The sequence below is a fragment of the Phaethon lepturus genome, unplaced genomic scaffold, assembly GCF_000687285.1.
Source record: "Phaethon lepturus isolate BGI_N335 unplaced genomic scaffold, ASM68728v1 scaffold37723, whole genome shotgun sequence".
Taxonomy (NCBI): domain Eukaryota; kingdom Metazoa; phylum Chordata; class Aves; order Phaethontiformes; family Phaethontidae; genus Phaethon; species Phaethon lepturus.
The window spans coordinates 14,229-29,172 of record NW_010529017.1 but is presented as its reverse complement, the minus strand read 5'-3'; the positions used below and the strand labels follow the sequence as shown (position 1 = coordinate 29,172).

The window sequence follows — 14,944 nt, the reverse complement described above, 5'->3', positions numbered from 1 at the left end:
CAACCTAGTGTTTCTGTGATTCTGTGAAACCAGGACAAGTAGTTATCTTCCTGTCTTTCCTGCCCGACTTTACTGAGATGAGACACAGTAAAACTGCATTCATGGTACATACCTGAGTGTAAAACCACTTCCCTGATTTCTCCCTCAGATTCCGCTTCTGTTGCAACAGAGTATTCCCTGAAATTTGATGAGTCCATGACAGAGGATGAGATTGAAGAAAAGTCTTTTCGGTCTTTGCTGCCCTCTGAAAGTCATCGCAGAAATAACTTGGAGAAGAAACGGGGTAGTCGTGATGATTCTGATGAGGAACTCTCCCCAGAAAAAACAGCTCTGTCATCTATCAAGGTAGGTCAAGCAACCATAGTTAAGGTAAATTAATGGAACTGAGATGGTTAAGCTGATGAGCTTCAAGTGAGCTGTTCTTAGTTGTGTTTGCAAACTTTAGGGTTCTTTTCCTCCCTGTGGTTCTTTGAGCATCTCAAAATATAGAGTTGTAGAATCATGCTGTATGTCACTTGTACAAGTGCGACGACTTGACTTATGGAACAGTCCATCCAGGCATGTACCTGTTCTCTTTTGTCTTGGAGGAGTGACTTTTGAGGTAGGTTATAAAAGCCCAGTGGATTAATTCTTCCTACGATGGCTGCACACAGCTCGGAAGTACAAGAGGAGGATGCTTCATCTCTCTGGCCCAAGAGGGGACATCCCAAAACTGTCACACTGCCCAGGGCAGAAAAAGCTGATCTGTACAAAGCTCAGATAGGAAAACCAGCTTCCCTTCTTGCATCTGTCTTTGTGTGTGTGTATCTTTGTGTACACACAGAGTTTGTAATTGAAAAGAACTTGGAATTTCTGTGTTATCAAATCATGTCAAATTTTTCTTGCCTTCCAGGAGCTAAGCATGCCATTCTCAGGGGGGCAAGATAGTTTCTCTAAATTTACCATGGAGATGGTAAGACAGTACATGAAAGAAGAGGAGATGCGAGCAGCTCATCAGTCCTCACTGCTTCGGCTCCGGGAGAAGGCTCTGAAAGAGAAGACCAAGGCTGAATTAGCTTGGCTGGAACACCAGAAGAAGTAAGGCAGCTCTGAATATACATTGTTGCTGACAGACCGTTTTCTTGTACTTGAATTTTTTTTGTAAGATTTTGTTTCTGCCCCACCACTCCCTTACGAAGTGTCAATGGTTGAACTAGTCTTCTGACATCAGTAATCTATACAAATGTTACTGTTACTTGGAAAGAACAGAACCCAGTTTGTAAATGTGTTTTGATGTTTACATTGAATGTGGTTTGATAGAAGAGAATTAGATTGAAACAGTAGAACAGCAGATATCTTTTGTGAGTCAGAGAAGGTAGTTCCCAAGCATTACCCTACAAGTCTTAATTCAAGAATGTATAAAACTGTGAAACAGTTAGAACTTTATTTGCTTGATGTCTGAGGTTGTTCTAGTTGACTCAGGCCAAATTTTTTGAATCTGGATATGTGTTGTCGGTTATGATTTGTTTCCAACCTTTGGAATATGCTTTGTCCCGGAATGCCACCTGAAGTACCTGGTGAACTACTAAACATTGGTGGCCAGACTTTATCAATAATACTTTTCCATGATCATGCTCTGCATGGGAGTACCATTGTTCACCAGACATTTTCTTCCAACTGCTTGTCACTGTGGGTTTGATAAAGGGTTATGAGGTAGTGACCCAAGCGTCCTTTGTTTTGTCTTTCTCAAATGGCGATCAGCGCTACCCCTGCAGAACTTCTGCCCAGTCATGTGAGATCTATTATACTGGCCTTTTAACTGTGCCTGTCTTGGACTAAACAGTCCAAAATATTCTGCTGTAGAGAATGCCAATGATTAAGTACAGACTCATGCTCTTCTGCAGGTTAGAAAAAGTTTAAAACTAAGTTTTGACTAAGATAGCAAAAAAGGCAGAAAGAACAAGAAAAATTTTTTGGTTTTTGTGTTTTTTTACTTTAAAGAGTAACAGGCTCATTGTTATTCACTTTTTTCTTATTTAATCCTTTCTTCCAATCTGTTTGCAGGCATTTGCGAGACAAGGGAGAGGATGATAAGATGCCTCCTATTCGAAAAAGGCAGCGTGGTCTGCTGCTGAGATTACAGCAGGAAAAGGTAACTGATGCCCTCTAGGAAAATCCTGTTGAAACCCCTGTGTAGCCTTTAAATGTTTGAGACGCTGTAAAAGCTAAGAGTTGAGAAAACTCCATACCAGGCTTTTGGATAGGAAGCTAGCAGGATTTCTTATCAATAAGTTTTATTTGCATTGTGGTGGAATTTAACACATTGTTTAAAAGTGTCCTTCTGTATCAGTAATCTCACCGGTTGAGACTTAGATGTATTAATTAATCTTCTGTTCTTTGCTGCTGAAGTTCAGGCTAGTTACTTCATCATGTAATTTCAGTAATTTTTAAACCATAGCATGGACACTGTGGCAGCTTTAGAATGGGTTCTTGAGAGCTGTCTGTCACAGTTCTTACACTTATTCTTCTATACCTAAAAGGCAGAAATTAAGCGTCTGCAAGAGGCTAACAAGGCTGCTCGGAAGGAGAGGCAGTTGATCCTTAAACAGCAGGCAGAAATAGAACGAATCCGTCAGACTACAATGAAACTGCAGGAAAAACTAAAGTCTGCAGGAGAAAACAAGCTGGTAAGTGTCCAGTACAGAAGCTGGAGTCTTTCCCCTTTGGCTGTGCAGCTGGTGTTTGACTTCAGTGTTTACAGGTGTGGAAAGCTACTAGACTGGACCTATCGCTTGGAAGTTTTGTCTGCTGCAGATGGTCTCATCCTCTTTATCTCAGCAATTTTATGTTCAATTTCTTTAAAGTGTTGTTTAAGGAAATGGATTTGGAGGAGTTGTAAAACATTTTAACTGGGTAGTAGATGGTGTTTGTTAATTCTCAAGCTTAACTAATGACTTTAGGAATATTATTTTTTTGATGCTTAGATCTCTTAGGCTCTGATTTTTTTTTTTATTATTTGTCAGACCCCAAAGAACTAAATGTAAGTGCTAAACCCAAAACCTGCTACTTTGTGTGTGTGGGTTAGAGTCATTACACTAAGTTTCTTGCATCTGCTTCATGAGATAGCAAGATGAGATTTTGATAACTGTCTGCCTCCTTACAAAATTTTGAGGAGACACAAGTTTAATAATAGTAACATAGAAAGGATTGTTTCCCTGTTTAGGGGAACTGAGTTCTGGTGGGTTTTTTTTCTCTAGATACAGTTAGGGGAGAACTTAAACTATGGAGAAAAAGGGTGTCCTAAAAAAACTTTGTGTCAAATAAAAATGAAGTTGGAAAATAAAATTAAACCTGCAGGTGGACCGGCCTATCTGAAGTAGTATTTGATGTAATCTGGGGAGAAGTAAGGTAAATTAACACAGCTTTTAAAAAGATCGTAGAATAACTTTTCTTACGTTTAATGTTGCTTTTTTTAACACTTAATTGCAGGAACTTCACAGTGACGATGACATCAAGCAGAGCAATGGTTCTAGCCCACTTCCGACTGATGCAGAAACACGCAGCCCTTCCCCAATCTCAATCTCCAGCAGTGAGACTAGTAGCATTATGCAAAAACTTAAAAAAATGCGCAGCAGAATGGATGAAAAGTAATTAATTTTTTTTTTCTTATACAAAAGTTTACTATTTTAATAGAACGAGTTGGTTTGGCCACTATCTGCACTAAAAATGGCCATTAGAAAAATTGCAGAGGTATTGATATCACATACACTTTGATCTGAGTTGCCTGAAAAATAGCTGATTGGAAGCATTAATAGAACTATATTCATCATTGAATCTAGTATTTTAAAGACTATAATTCTTGCATGAATACTAAGATTCAGATATTGTTAGTTGGCAGGCTGTGTGGTCAAGGTTTTATTGTAGAAGATTGGTTTTAATGTTCTTTGTACTTGATAGAGTCGGTAAAAGCACATCAATTTTAGAGATTTTGATGTTTGTGCATACAAGGAACTTGGACAGGCTCCAGCTTGATGGTACATCTTGTCAGAGTTCCTCTTGCAATGAGACCTGAGGTCAAATGGTCAAAGTGGTGCCTGTATTTTGTATTTTCCCCTTTTATTTAGAGGGGAAAAAATACAGGGAGTGAGGCTCTGAAATTACAGTACCAATTTTTATATTGAATTGAAGCGTAAGTTATAACTAGCAACAGTCTGTTGCAAAAACTAGTAACTGAGCTTGAGATCTGGCTCACAGAAAGTCATTGAGCTTGTTGGGCACGTGATCTCTACCTTATTATCCAGCTGCTGAATTTCAATTCCAATTGCATTAGAAGCAGGTAGGGATGAATTCTGTAAGTATTTTCTTAATTAATGGAGGTGGTATATGTGTGACCGAGAAGACAGGCAGTTAATAAGACCTTTCTTTTGCTCCTCTGTGGTCCACAGGTTGGAAAAAATGTTGAAAACACTTGTTAGTCTTCAGATGAAATAATGAAGTATATGTGCAGTTCCTGGATATGAAAGCTAGGACTGAATAATGTTGATTTCACCTGTTAAATTGTTTTGAATCAAAAGTTCTTTCTGCATCTTCTCAGTGTAGCGATTACTTTGCCTGAACTAAACATCCCAAATGCTTCACCAGCACGTGCTCTTTAGTTTGAAGCCTTAAATTCTTACTTGAGACTAACCTATTAAAAACCTGGCCGGCCTCTGCCAGTTACCACAAGGAGTAGTCTTTGTTTAAACAATTTTTTTTAACTGATAACCAAGGTAGGTCACTATTTTAGTCCATATAGGTGATCTTTGTAATGTTCTCTCTCTTGAAACTCCTAACACAGCTGGATAAAACATTAAAAAGCAAGCACTGCCATTTGTAAAGGCAAGCTGTCTGTAGCTCCTTAGCACCTTATTTGCTTGTAGTCACTTGAGAAGCACATTTGCTACACTTGCATGTATTTTTATATGACGAAGATAAAAACCAGTAGTAGTAAGTGAGGATTTGGTGTAAGTAGGAAAAAACCAAAACCATGTTCTAGTTACATGGTCGTCATCTTCTAGCCTGAATTGATTGCTATTTTGGTCAGGCTTTTCTGGTAGGATTTGGTAAACTGAACAGCCAAAATCACAAATGATTTAGAGTTTCTGAAGTGTTGTATTACCAAAAGTAAACTCTTGTCATTCCAAGTCATTAGAAAATGACCCCATTGTTATAGCAGCAAACTCTGTCTCAAAATACTTTTTGAGGTTGGTAAATGCCTTAAGATTGGGGACTTGAAAAGGATGTGCTCTGTAGGCCACATTGATTTCTAGGGTTTCAGGAAAACAAGATTTTTCTTCTGGTCCTATTTCTTTTTTGTTTGCTTGGTTGGTTTGTTAGAAAGAGGGTCTTTTATCTTATATTTTCCGCCCAAGATTCAGCATGCAAAACTTCAAATGGTGATAGTGTGTTACAAAACCAAGGTTACGAATTTTGAGATTGCACTAATACTGTATTACTACTATAAGAGATGCAAATACGCTTTTATATTCAAGACTTCCTATGCTTTTTTACCAGGTAGTGTTTTTGTCAATAGTTGTTTTGAAATATTATTTTTTTCAAAGTGCCTTGACTTCTAAGCAAAACTTATGATCACAGAAAGGATTACATATTAATAAATAATTGTCTTACTACTACAAGAGATAGTAGATACAGATTATGTTCTACCCTTGAAGACATTTTAATTGTCAGTCCAAAATATTGCTCACCTGGCAAATACTTTTCCAAAGATGGATAGTGGGATTTGAGCTGAAACAATTGCTTTTTAGGAGGACCAAGTGGAGATTGTGTAATGTAATTGACGTAATTTATGTGGTTGTATATTTTTGGTTTTATGGTTTTATCTGGGGTTGCTATATATGTTCAAAGGAACTAGTACTTTGTGTAAACATACATGACCCTCTAGAACTCGATCTTCCTAATTGTATAGCTTTTGCACACCATTTGCAGGTGTTTTGAGAGAGATAGCAATGCTTATTGATTGAGAAACGGTGCCAACCTGGTATCTTTTTTTTAATGTCCTTATTTGTAAACACATAAGAATAATATTAATGTAATAGAGTAAGATGTTTGGTTTGGGGTATAATGGTAGGAGGCTGCTCTTTGAAGGCCATCAATTGGATTGGAAGATAGTGCAAAATAAAAGAAGCTGAATACAAATACAAAAGAACTAGAGGAAGGAATTGGGAAACTTTGCTATGCTGGATTTGCTGTACTCCATAGCAAAGTGAAAATCCTTTGGCTTTTTACTTATGAGGCAGCTTTAAGATTTCTCTTCTGCAAAAGGAGAATGAAGGAATAGTTCTGTTTTAATTTTAGTTGACCAATCTGTGTAGCCTGCATGTGAACAGGAGCATGCTCTGTCAAAGAGGATTAACCACTTTCCCCTTGCTTTCCTTGCATATGCAACTTTAATGGTAATCTGTGCAATAGAAGAGAAAATTAAATGCTCTCTTTCTTTTGCTTTTCCTTAATATACTTCTTACCTTGCATTGTAGTTGATAGAGCTCTATGGAGCATGGTATTTTTCTATAATATAGAAATTTCTATATGATAATTCATTAGGAATTAGCTTAAAATGGTAATTCATTAGGAAATACAATTTTAAGCACAGCTGTAATTTTATGTAGTTCTTTTTAAAAAACAGTAGGCATTATCTTTCTGCAGTTAGTGCTTCAAATGAAAGAGGCAATACGTGAGTATTCTGAGACCGAGTCTGTACTTTGTTGCAAAAAACCAAAATAGTAGCTAGAAGTTGAATTACAGGTATATCTTGGACTTTTCCTGGAATTGCTCATGTTTTAAAAATCCGGTATTTAATCTGGGGTTTTTTTTGCCCTTTCACTGGTGCTTACCGTTGGAGAAGTAATCTTACTGAGGTTTCGCCAAGTGAAGGAAAATGTTTAAATGTTAAAGTTTCTGAGTGGCAAAGTTGTTCATATTGCAAAACCAGCATGCTCTTTAATGCTAATAATACTCTGCCGATGGTTAGAATAGCTGGAATTGCAAAAAGAGAGCTATGTTAACTGGTGCATGTGGAAGTCTGCATCAAAGTAATAAAACTCCTTCCAAAATTTAAAGAAAAATACAACAGTGTGAAAGCAGCTTGCCTTTAGTTAACAGAAAATGAAGTGTTGTAAGTGTATGTGTGCTATTACCTTCTGCGTCACAGTGTATGGTTTTGTACTTCAGGTGTTGGTTAGTAACTATACAATGTTAAATGCAATTAATTTTAAAGTTCTTTGCTAGATGCTATCCTTTTCTAGTTCTTTCTGCCTTTTTTGCTATCTTAGTTTTAAACTCTTCCTCCTTATTTTGTAGACACTGCTCTCCTGTTCACTACTTCTTCTCTGTCTTTACGTCTCACCACTGGGCTTCTCTCAGTGTCTGTTTTCCCAACCTCCACCCCAAATTCCAGCTGTATATCTACAACCAATTGGTCAGGTAACTGTATCTTTCTCAAGTGATGGACTCTTTGATAGAGCATGCTCTGTTCAGATCTAGAAAGTCAAGAGGTTCTTCATTAGTGAACATTTTTAACACTTTCCTCATGGTTTTCAGATTTTTATTAATTATTAATTAATCTTTATATTAATGACATTGACAGTGGGTTCGAGTGCACCCTCAGAAAGTTTGCGGACGACACCAAGCTGTGTGGTGCAGTTGATTCACTAGAGGGAAAGGATGCCATCCAGAGGGACCTGGACAGGCTTGAGGAGTGGGCCCATGTGAATCTCATGAAGGTCAACAAGGCCAAGTGCAAGGTCCTGCACATAGGTCAGGGCAATCCCCAGTATCGTAGAGACTGAGGGTTGAAGGGATTGAGAGCAGCCCTGCAAGATGGACTTGGGGATGCTAGTGGACAAAAAATTGGGTATGAGCTGGCAATGTGCACTTGCAGCCTACAAAGCCAACAGAATCCTGGGCTGCACCCAAAGCAGAGGTCGAGGGAGGGGATTCTGCCCCTCTGCTCTGCTCTGGTGAGACCCCCCTGCAGTGCTGCGTCCAGCGCTGGAGCCCTCAGCACAGGAGAGACATGGACCTGCTGGAGTGGGTCCGGAGGAGGCCACCAAAATGATCGGAGGGCTGGAACAGCTCTGCTGTGACGACAGGCTGAGAGGGTTGGGGTTGTTCAGCCTGGAGCAGAGAAGGCTCTGGGGAGACCTTATTGCAGCCTGTCAGGACTTCAAGGGGCTTAGAAGAAAGATGGGGACAGACTTTTTAGCAGGGCCTGTAGTGATAGGACAAGGGGTAACAGTTTTAAACTAAAAGATGTCAGATTTAGACTAGATCTAAAGAAGAAATTCTTGACAATGAGGGTGGTGGAACCCGGCCCAGGTTGCCCAGAGAGGTGGCAGATGCCCCATCCCTGGGAACATCCCAGGTCAGGCTGGACGGGGCTCTGAGCAACCTGATGGAGTTGAAGATGTCCCTGCTCACTGCAGGGGGTTGGACTAGATGATCTTTAAGGTCCCTTCCAACTCAAACTATTCTATAATTCTAATCTCTTATTCTTACTGTGTTCTGAGTGGCAGACAGGTGGTTCACTTTGCTCCCGCTGTCTGGTCACTACTTCAGAATAGCTGCTGAAACTGTCTAGTTTGGGCCTAAAGTCAGTGTACCTTGGATGTAAACGTGCATGTACAGGTTAGAGCGCCAGGTTAGTGCTTCCAGGTTAATATTTGGAATGGATGGCTAACATCAAAATGCCTGATGTTAATTAGCATCAGAGAAATAGACTTTGAAATCATGCTGGTGTAGTCTGAGTGCTGCTGCTTCCTCTTTGCTCCCCCAGATTTCCAGCTTCATGGATGCCAGATGTAACTTGGCATTTTCTTCTGAAGTTGCCCCTGATTTTGAGGATAAATGTGTACCCTTGGTGTTGCAACTGGAACCCTCTATAGTAAACATTAAGGCAGTGTATATGCTACCTTGTGACTCTGACCTTTTAAACCCCAGGGTTACAAAAGGGTCTGCATCTTCAGCCATGCTGCTTTAATCCTCCTCTTCCTGTAGGTTGAATATTGGAATGCTTTTTCTCTCCCATCACTTCTTTTGATTTACCTTTCTTATTAAGTAGTCTTTGTGTGGTGATTATTTTCATTTAGTTAATTCCTCTCCTGTTTGTGGTGGTCTGGGTGAATTCATCTGACATCTGCTTTTAAGGAGTCCTCCTTTGAATCCATTTATTTCAGCCTTTCTCTTGCATTTTATGTCAACTGGACTTGCCTCCCTCAAGATCCAGTAAACTGTGAAGATCCAGACGTTCTGACGAAATCAAACAGTGGGTGAAGGAAGAAGAAACAGTTGCCTTTTGCATTAAGGTCATTGTAATAATGACCTTCATAACAAGTTCCAAATATATGATCTGCTAGACGAATTGGAACTGATGTGCATCTGAAAGTAAGAGGTGATAAATCTGATAGTGCTGGTGAAAGACACAACATAAGTATCACTATCCATGTCATGTTTGTAATGCAATTACTGCTGGTAGTCTAGTTTCTTAATGATATTAATCTGTCAGTTTTGTCTAAGAGTAGACCCATGCTTGATGTTTGTCTATAGAAAGTGATAAAGTAATACACAAAATCATGGAGTCTGTCAGCTTGGAGGTGAGAGGTGTTCCAGAAACTGTGAGGTGCTTCAAATTTTCACCTGCTCTTGTTTTGATCATAGCTAAGAAGATTGTGGGCATGTCTTACTGGCTTCTAAAACTTTTATCTTCGCATCGTAACTTGTCCGCCTTATCTGAATCTGTCTTGGAGAAGGACTTACCTGAATCTTAACCTTTCTGAGCAACCGCCAGCTCACCTTTCCAGGGAACATTATGAACACTAACTGAGCAAACAAGAAATGTCCTTTAGCAGGCAAGACCTACAGATTAGCCAGTTGGTCATTCCAGTCTCTGTAAATAAAAGGGTTTTTTGAAACATGAGAGATTAAAAAGCACAAATGAAATTATTATCTGCTTTGCAGCTTAAAAACTCTGATGCTAAGTGTATGGGATGGTTTGAAAATTACAATTATAAAGGCATTTGCAAAGGAAAATATCACAAGTCTTTGAAGACTCTGCCTTTTTAGGCATCACACCTGTACCAATGACGAACTCTCACTCTAGCTGGCGAACCATGTATTTTCTACAGATTGATTCTGTGACATCCTAAAAATTTCAGTGTAGGAGATGAATGGATTGATGTACACTGTTCTCTAGACTTGGCATGTCAGAGGAAGCGTGTGTAATTGATGTTGAACTTGCTTCCATTTACTGTCTTAAAGGTTAAATGCTATGGTCTTGGTTACTGCAATGTTTAGAAATAAGACCAGAGATACTGTTGTTCAGGAACTGGCAAAAAGAACTAGTATATGCGTACAAACCTATTCATACCTACAAAGTTCTGTAAGAATTTTCCTCTTTTTGAGGTTTCATGGATCACTTAAGATATCTTTGTCAGAAAGACAAAAAATTGCTAATTTTCATCATGAGCTTTACTTTTTATCTACTCTTAAACCAGCAGTCAGATCTGTTAGTAACTGGGCAAAACAGTCCTGCATCCTTATTTTCCTCATGCTGTCAACTGACAACATTCCAAGTGTGGCGATCCATAGAGATGATGCTTAAAGGAAGAAGGATAAAAGTTCCAGTAATTGAGGAGAACTATTAATACAGGGTCACCTTCTCTTATAATTGTGTATTTGGAAAGAACTGAGGGGCAACTGGGGTTGCAGTTTTTCTGTCATTGGGATTAGCAAAAGAGAGGTTCATTTTTCAAACAGGCACTGCTTTCTTGAGGGTTCCAGTTTAATACCGCAGGTACTCTTCACGTACTGAAATTGGGAACTTATCCCCCTTGTTTTAGTGAATAATTAGTAGCACTTTTAATGATTTTGAAGATCTTTAAAATGTAAGCAATGTGTTTACAGTATGTTGTAGACATTACTTACTGCAAAGAAAAAAAAAAACCTCTTACCTATTTGTGGCTTTTTTTTTCAGCAGCACATCAGAAGTCTAGGAGATAGTAGGTAGTGTGGATATTATCCTGGAAAACAATTTGAACAGCTAAAATTCTGGGCATTGCAGCAATAGAGCATCGGGGTATTGGGACCTTTGAGTGTGGTTGGCTGTTTTCCCATTGTCCTCTGCTCTGTCTATCAGGTTCCTAACTAAGCGAGAACAGAAGCTGATGCAGCGTCGACAACACGCTGAAGAATTGTTGGAGTGGAAACGCCGCCTGGATGCAGAGGAAGCAGAAATACGGCGAATAGAAAAGCAGGCTCTAGCTGCCTGGGACAAAGAGCTGCTGAAAACCAAAATAGCCAAGAAAGACCTGGGGGATCAGAGAACTGAGCCCAAAGGTAAGAAGACTTAGGGGGGAACTGATGCAAATGACAAGGGTTAAAACATAATTTGACACAATGGTTCCTTAGGTTTGTGCTTGCTTTCTTTTTTGAGGTTTTGGTGGTGGTTCTCTTAAAATCTCAATTTCGGCATGCTTTACTGTCTTCTGTTGCCCTGTTCTTTTAGCCCTTTTTTACACCTTAGTTGTATGTGTATTCCTCCTTTGCTATATATCTTCTCAAGTGAGCAGTGCAGCATAGGCCCATCAGATATTCCCACATACAATTTAAATTATACTTCTGTCTCGTCAAAAATACTGCATAATCTTTTGCTGATCTTCTGAACTATTATTAGTATTACTACTACTACTATTGGTGAGGCTGGCTCTTATCAGGGGCTGCTTTCCCCTTGTCTGCATTTTCAAAAAACTGAAAGCATTTTTTTTCTTCCCTCTGTTGTTAAAGCAGTATAACTCTTTGAATTCTGCAACTGTGCTAAAGTGTGCTGGGATGTAATTAGTATAAATGATGCTATTGTGAGGAAAAATAAGTTTTCCCAAATTCTGGGAGCGACAACTTTACTGTTCTGTCTTAAGTGGACCATGCTGTCAGCATGAAGCACAGAGAACTGGATTGCAGTGGGAGAAAATAATGAAACTTTAGGGATTGTTCTAGAAATAATCAATTTTCCTTTTTTTTTCCTCACTGTGCTGAAAGCAGCAGGCAGCATGTTCTTTGAATGTGCAAAGGGAACTCAGAATTATGTCCTATTACGCTTGTTACTGAAAAGAGTCATGTGGATTTTAGGCATTATAAGACATTTTAAAGATAATATGTGTATGAGTCAGTAAGTTCCAGTGAGCAAAAATTCAGAATGAATGCTGAATTCTCATCAATAGATGAGAAAATACACTTGCTTTCTATTAATTGTATCTACCAGTAAGCATTGGAGCACGGCCCTGCTTCAGAAGTTGTTCCTCTCCCCAGCCTTTGCTCAAATATTGAATAGTTCTCCATGGCTGCTTCAGTAATGCTGTGACTCCTGCGGAATTCAGTAAACAGGAATATTGAAAACCCAACTTATTATTTTACTTGTTGGCAGTTGAGAGACTCATGATGAAATCATACATTAAAATGTTTTCTGCAGCTACTGTAAAGGAAGCAATCAATTCTAAATTCAAGATCTGGCTTGCAGATTATATGCTCCTCCATGACTTCTTCAGACTAATAGTGACTCTTGCTGGGGCATGGTCAACTGGAAGGACAGGTTTCCCTAATAATCTTTTTGGAGTGTGGTGTTTGGAAAAATGTTAAAATGTCCTGAAAATCTCTTTATTTTAGACATTCAGGGATCACTAAGAACGTTTAGCAATCCTAAATCATAGTTCTCTAGTAAACACACTTGTTCTTGCTAAATATTCCACCCTCTGTGTCTAGGTGAGTGAAATAACACTTATCAATTTGACATGTATTGGTAGCAGTTAGTACTTTATATGCAGGCAGCAGTATCTCTGAAGGCACATAAATTAGTGCAAGTTCTTACGCGCTTTGTTTTTTTCCTCTCATTATTGAATCTCAGAAACGGCTAGTGAAGAAGAGTCTCCAGTGCCTTCTTGCTCTCATCTGAACAGTGAAAGTTCTATCCCAGAAGATCTTGGCAGTGTAGCTGCCGAGTCTGTCCCATCAGAAACTATGGGCCATGGACAGCCAGAAAGCCCAGATCAGAGTACAACTAATGAAGAAATGGTTTATTCTGAAGAGTTCAAGTCCTCTACCTCACCTGGCAAACTGGTGAGTGAGCTTTTTATGCTATATGTATTCTTACACTTGTAAAAAAGGCTATCAGAGAAGTTGTAAATGTAGACATCCGAGTTGTCAAAGCAGAGAGTAAGCTATTTTCTGTGTTTGCAATACCATTTTACATTACTGTGAATAAACGTTGTGATCAGATACGTTCTTTGAAGTCTTGAGGAAAAATTGCTTCATCACAGAGTTCAGATATTTTTAAACTTCTGTGTAGTCTTGCAAAATGTTTTGCATATGTCACGTAGGTATGCAGTATTAAGTGGTGGAACACTGACCCAGTTTACTAGTGTGAATTAGCTGTAGGCTAGCTTGTTACCATTGTATAAATTCTTGGAGGCCAAGGGAGCTATGCTCTGTTTTTCTGCTTTGCTTTATTTGCAAGTAATGTCTCCCAAACTATAGCTATAGGATGAAGAAGCAGAGCTGTAAACTCATGCACAATCCTTTGGGTTTCAGATTATGTCTGCTTGCTAGCTTATTCTGCTTTATTGTTCTGGTCCAACTGTTATTTCTACTTGGTTGATGATTTTGATAAGTTTCATCCTGGTAACTTTGCCCTTTGCTCAATGAAACAGAAAATGTTGCATTGCTCAATGAAACAGTGTCTGGGGAGCAAAAGAGCTGCTCCTCTAGACGTATTACAAATACTTTCTTGGAAAGCTGACTGAGAAGGTAGTGAGGTAGAACGTCTGATAGGTACCACAGGTCATGTTCAAGGTGTGTGAAGGGTTTCTGGTATAATGTTGATTCTGTGACAATAATAATCACAAACAGTAATAATGTAAGCAGCATTTTGGAAAAATACTTGCTCTTAGAATTTTTTTGCCTTGCCTCAGAGAAATAGGGCTGTGTTTTACTGATATAGAATGTCATTTTGCACCCTTTACATGAAATGGTCATTTTAATTTCACAGATATGTTTACTAGGAGTTCCTATTGCTGTAGTTGTTACCAAGTGAGATTACATAAACTGTATTGAACACCTGTGCATCAGAACCATGTCAGTTCACTTAAGTGGTAATAGAGTATTCTAAGTAGATTTACTGAAATCTAGGCTCAAAGTAAGCAGTCAGCTATTGCTGCTCTTGGTGTTTTTGTTTTATTGCCTAGCAAACTAAGATTAAATTCTTCTTAACATAGCTGGGTAGGTACCACTGCTTATGAGATGTTCTCTAGTCATGCTGTTCTTTCCTTGTAACTGGCTTCTGATGACAATGATCTCCTACTTTCAAACTGAGCTTTACAAGCAATTACTTACTTGTCCTTTTCTTCTCCCATAGTCTTCCCCCAAAAGCAGCATATCTGTATCAAAGCAAGATTCCAGCAAAGGCAGCCATAGAACTGGAGGACAGCTACGTTCACCTGTGAAGTCTCATCAGGTCTCTCACAACTGGTCTGATGAATCTTTATCTATGACACAGTCAGGTAAGTGTAATATCTGCTTGGGATTAAATTGCTTTTTCAGAGCTTTTCTTTTTAACAAGTAAACTTGAGATGCAGACATAGCTGTGGGGAGGCAGGCAGAAATTCCTGGAGATTTCCGAGGTTTGGGGCTCTGTGGGCATGTTTTCCTGGGATGTAATTTGATCACTTCAGCTTAAGAAGATCTTAGAGTAAGAAGATCTATATATTATCTCTTTTAGAAGGCTATGCAGATTCCTGCAAACATGTGAAGAAGATAAAGGTCAATAGTTAAGGTGGTCCTAGAATTTAAAAATGCCAAGGTTAGCTGTGCTTTTAACAGGTGACACTTCTCCAGCCCTCATATTTTAAGAAAGCAGAACGTGGTT

General features: G+C 39.0%; 1 protein-coding gene across 1 annotated transcript in view; it reads left to right on the top strand.

Annotated features, from left to right (window-relative positions):
• Window positions 1-148: 148 nt before the first annotated feature.
• The window catches only part of LOC104618277 (centrosome-associated protein 350-like), a gene marked incomplete at both ends in the record, with an annotated part of 25,093 nt that continues 10,297 nt past the window's right edge, over window positions 149-14,944 (top strand). The window contains 9 exons of the mRNA XM_010283826.1: window positions 149-345; window positions 893-1,077; window positions 2,044-2,131; window positions 2,520-2,666; window positions 3,469-3,626; window positions 7,336-7,458; window positions 11,168-11,367; window positions 12,929-13,140; window positions 14,435-14,579. Coding sequence (XP_010282128.1) covers window positions 149-345; window positions 893-1,077; window positions 2,044-2,131; window positions 2,520-2,666; window positions 3,469-3,626; window positions 7,336-7,458; window positions 11,168-11,367; window positions 12,929-13,140; window positions 14,435-14,579 — 1,455 coding nt within the window. The remainder of the gene's footprint in view (window positions 346-892; window positions 1,078-2,043; window positions 2,132-2,519; window positions 2,667-3,468; window positions 3,627-7,335; window positions 7,459-11,167; window positions 11,368-12,928; window positions 13,141-14,434; window positions 14,580-14,944) is intronic.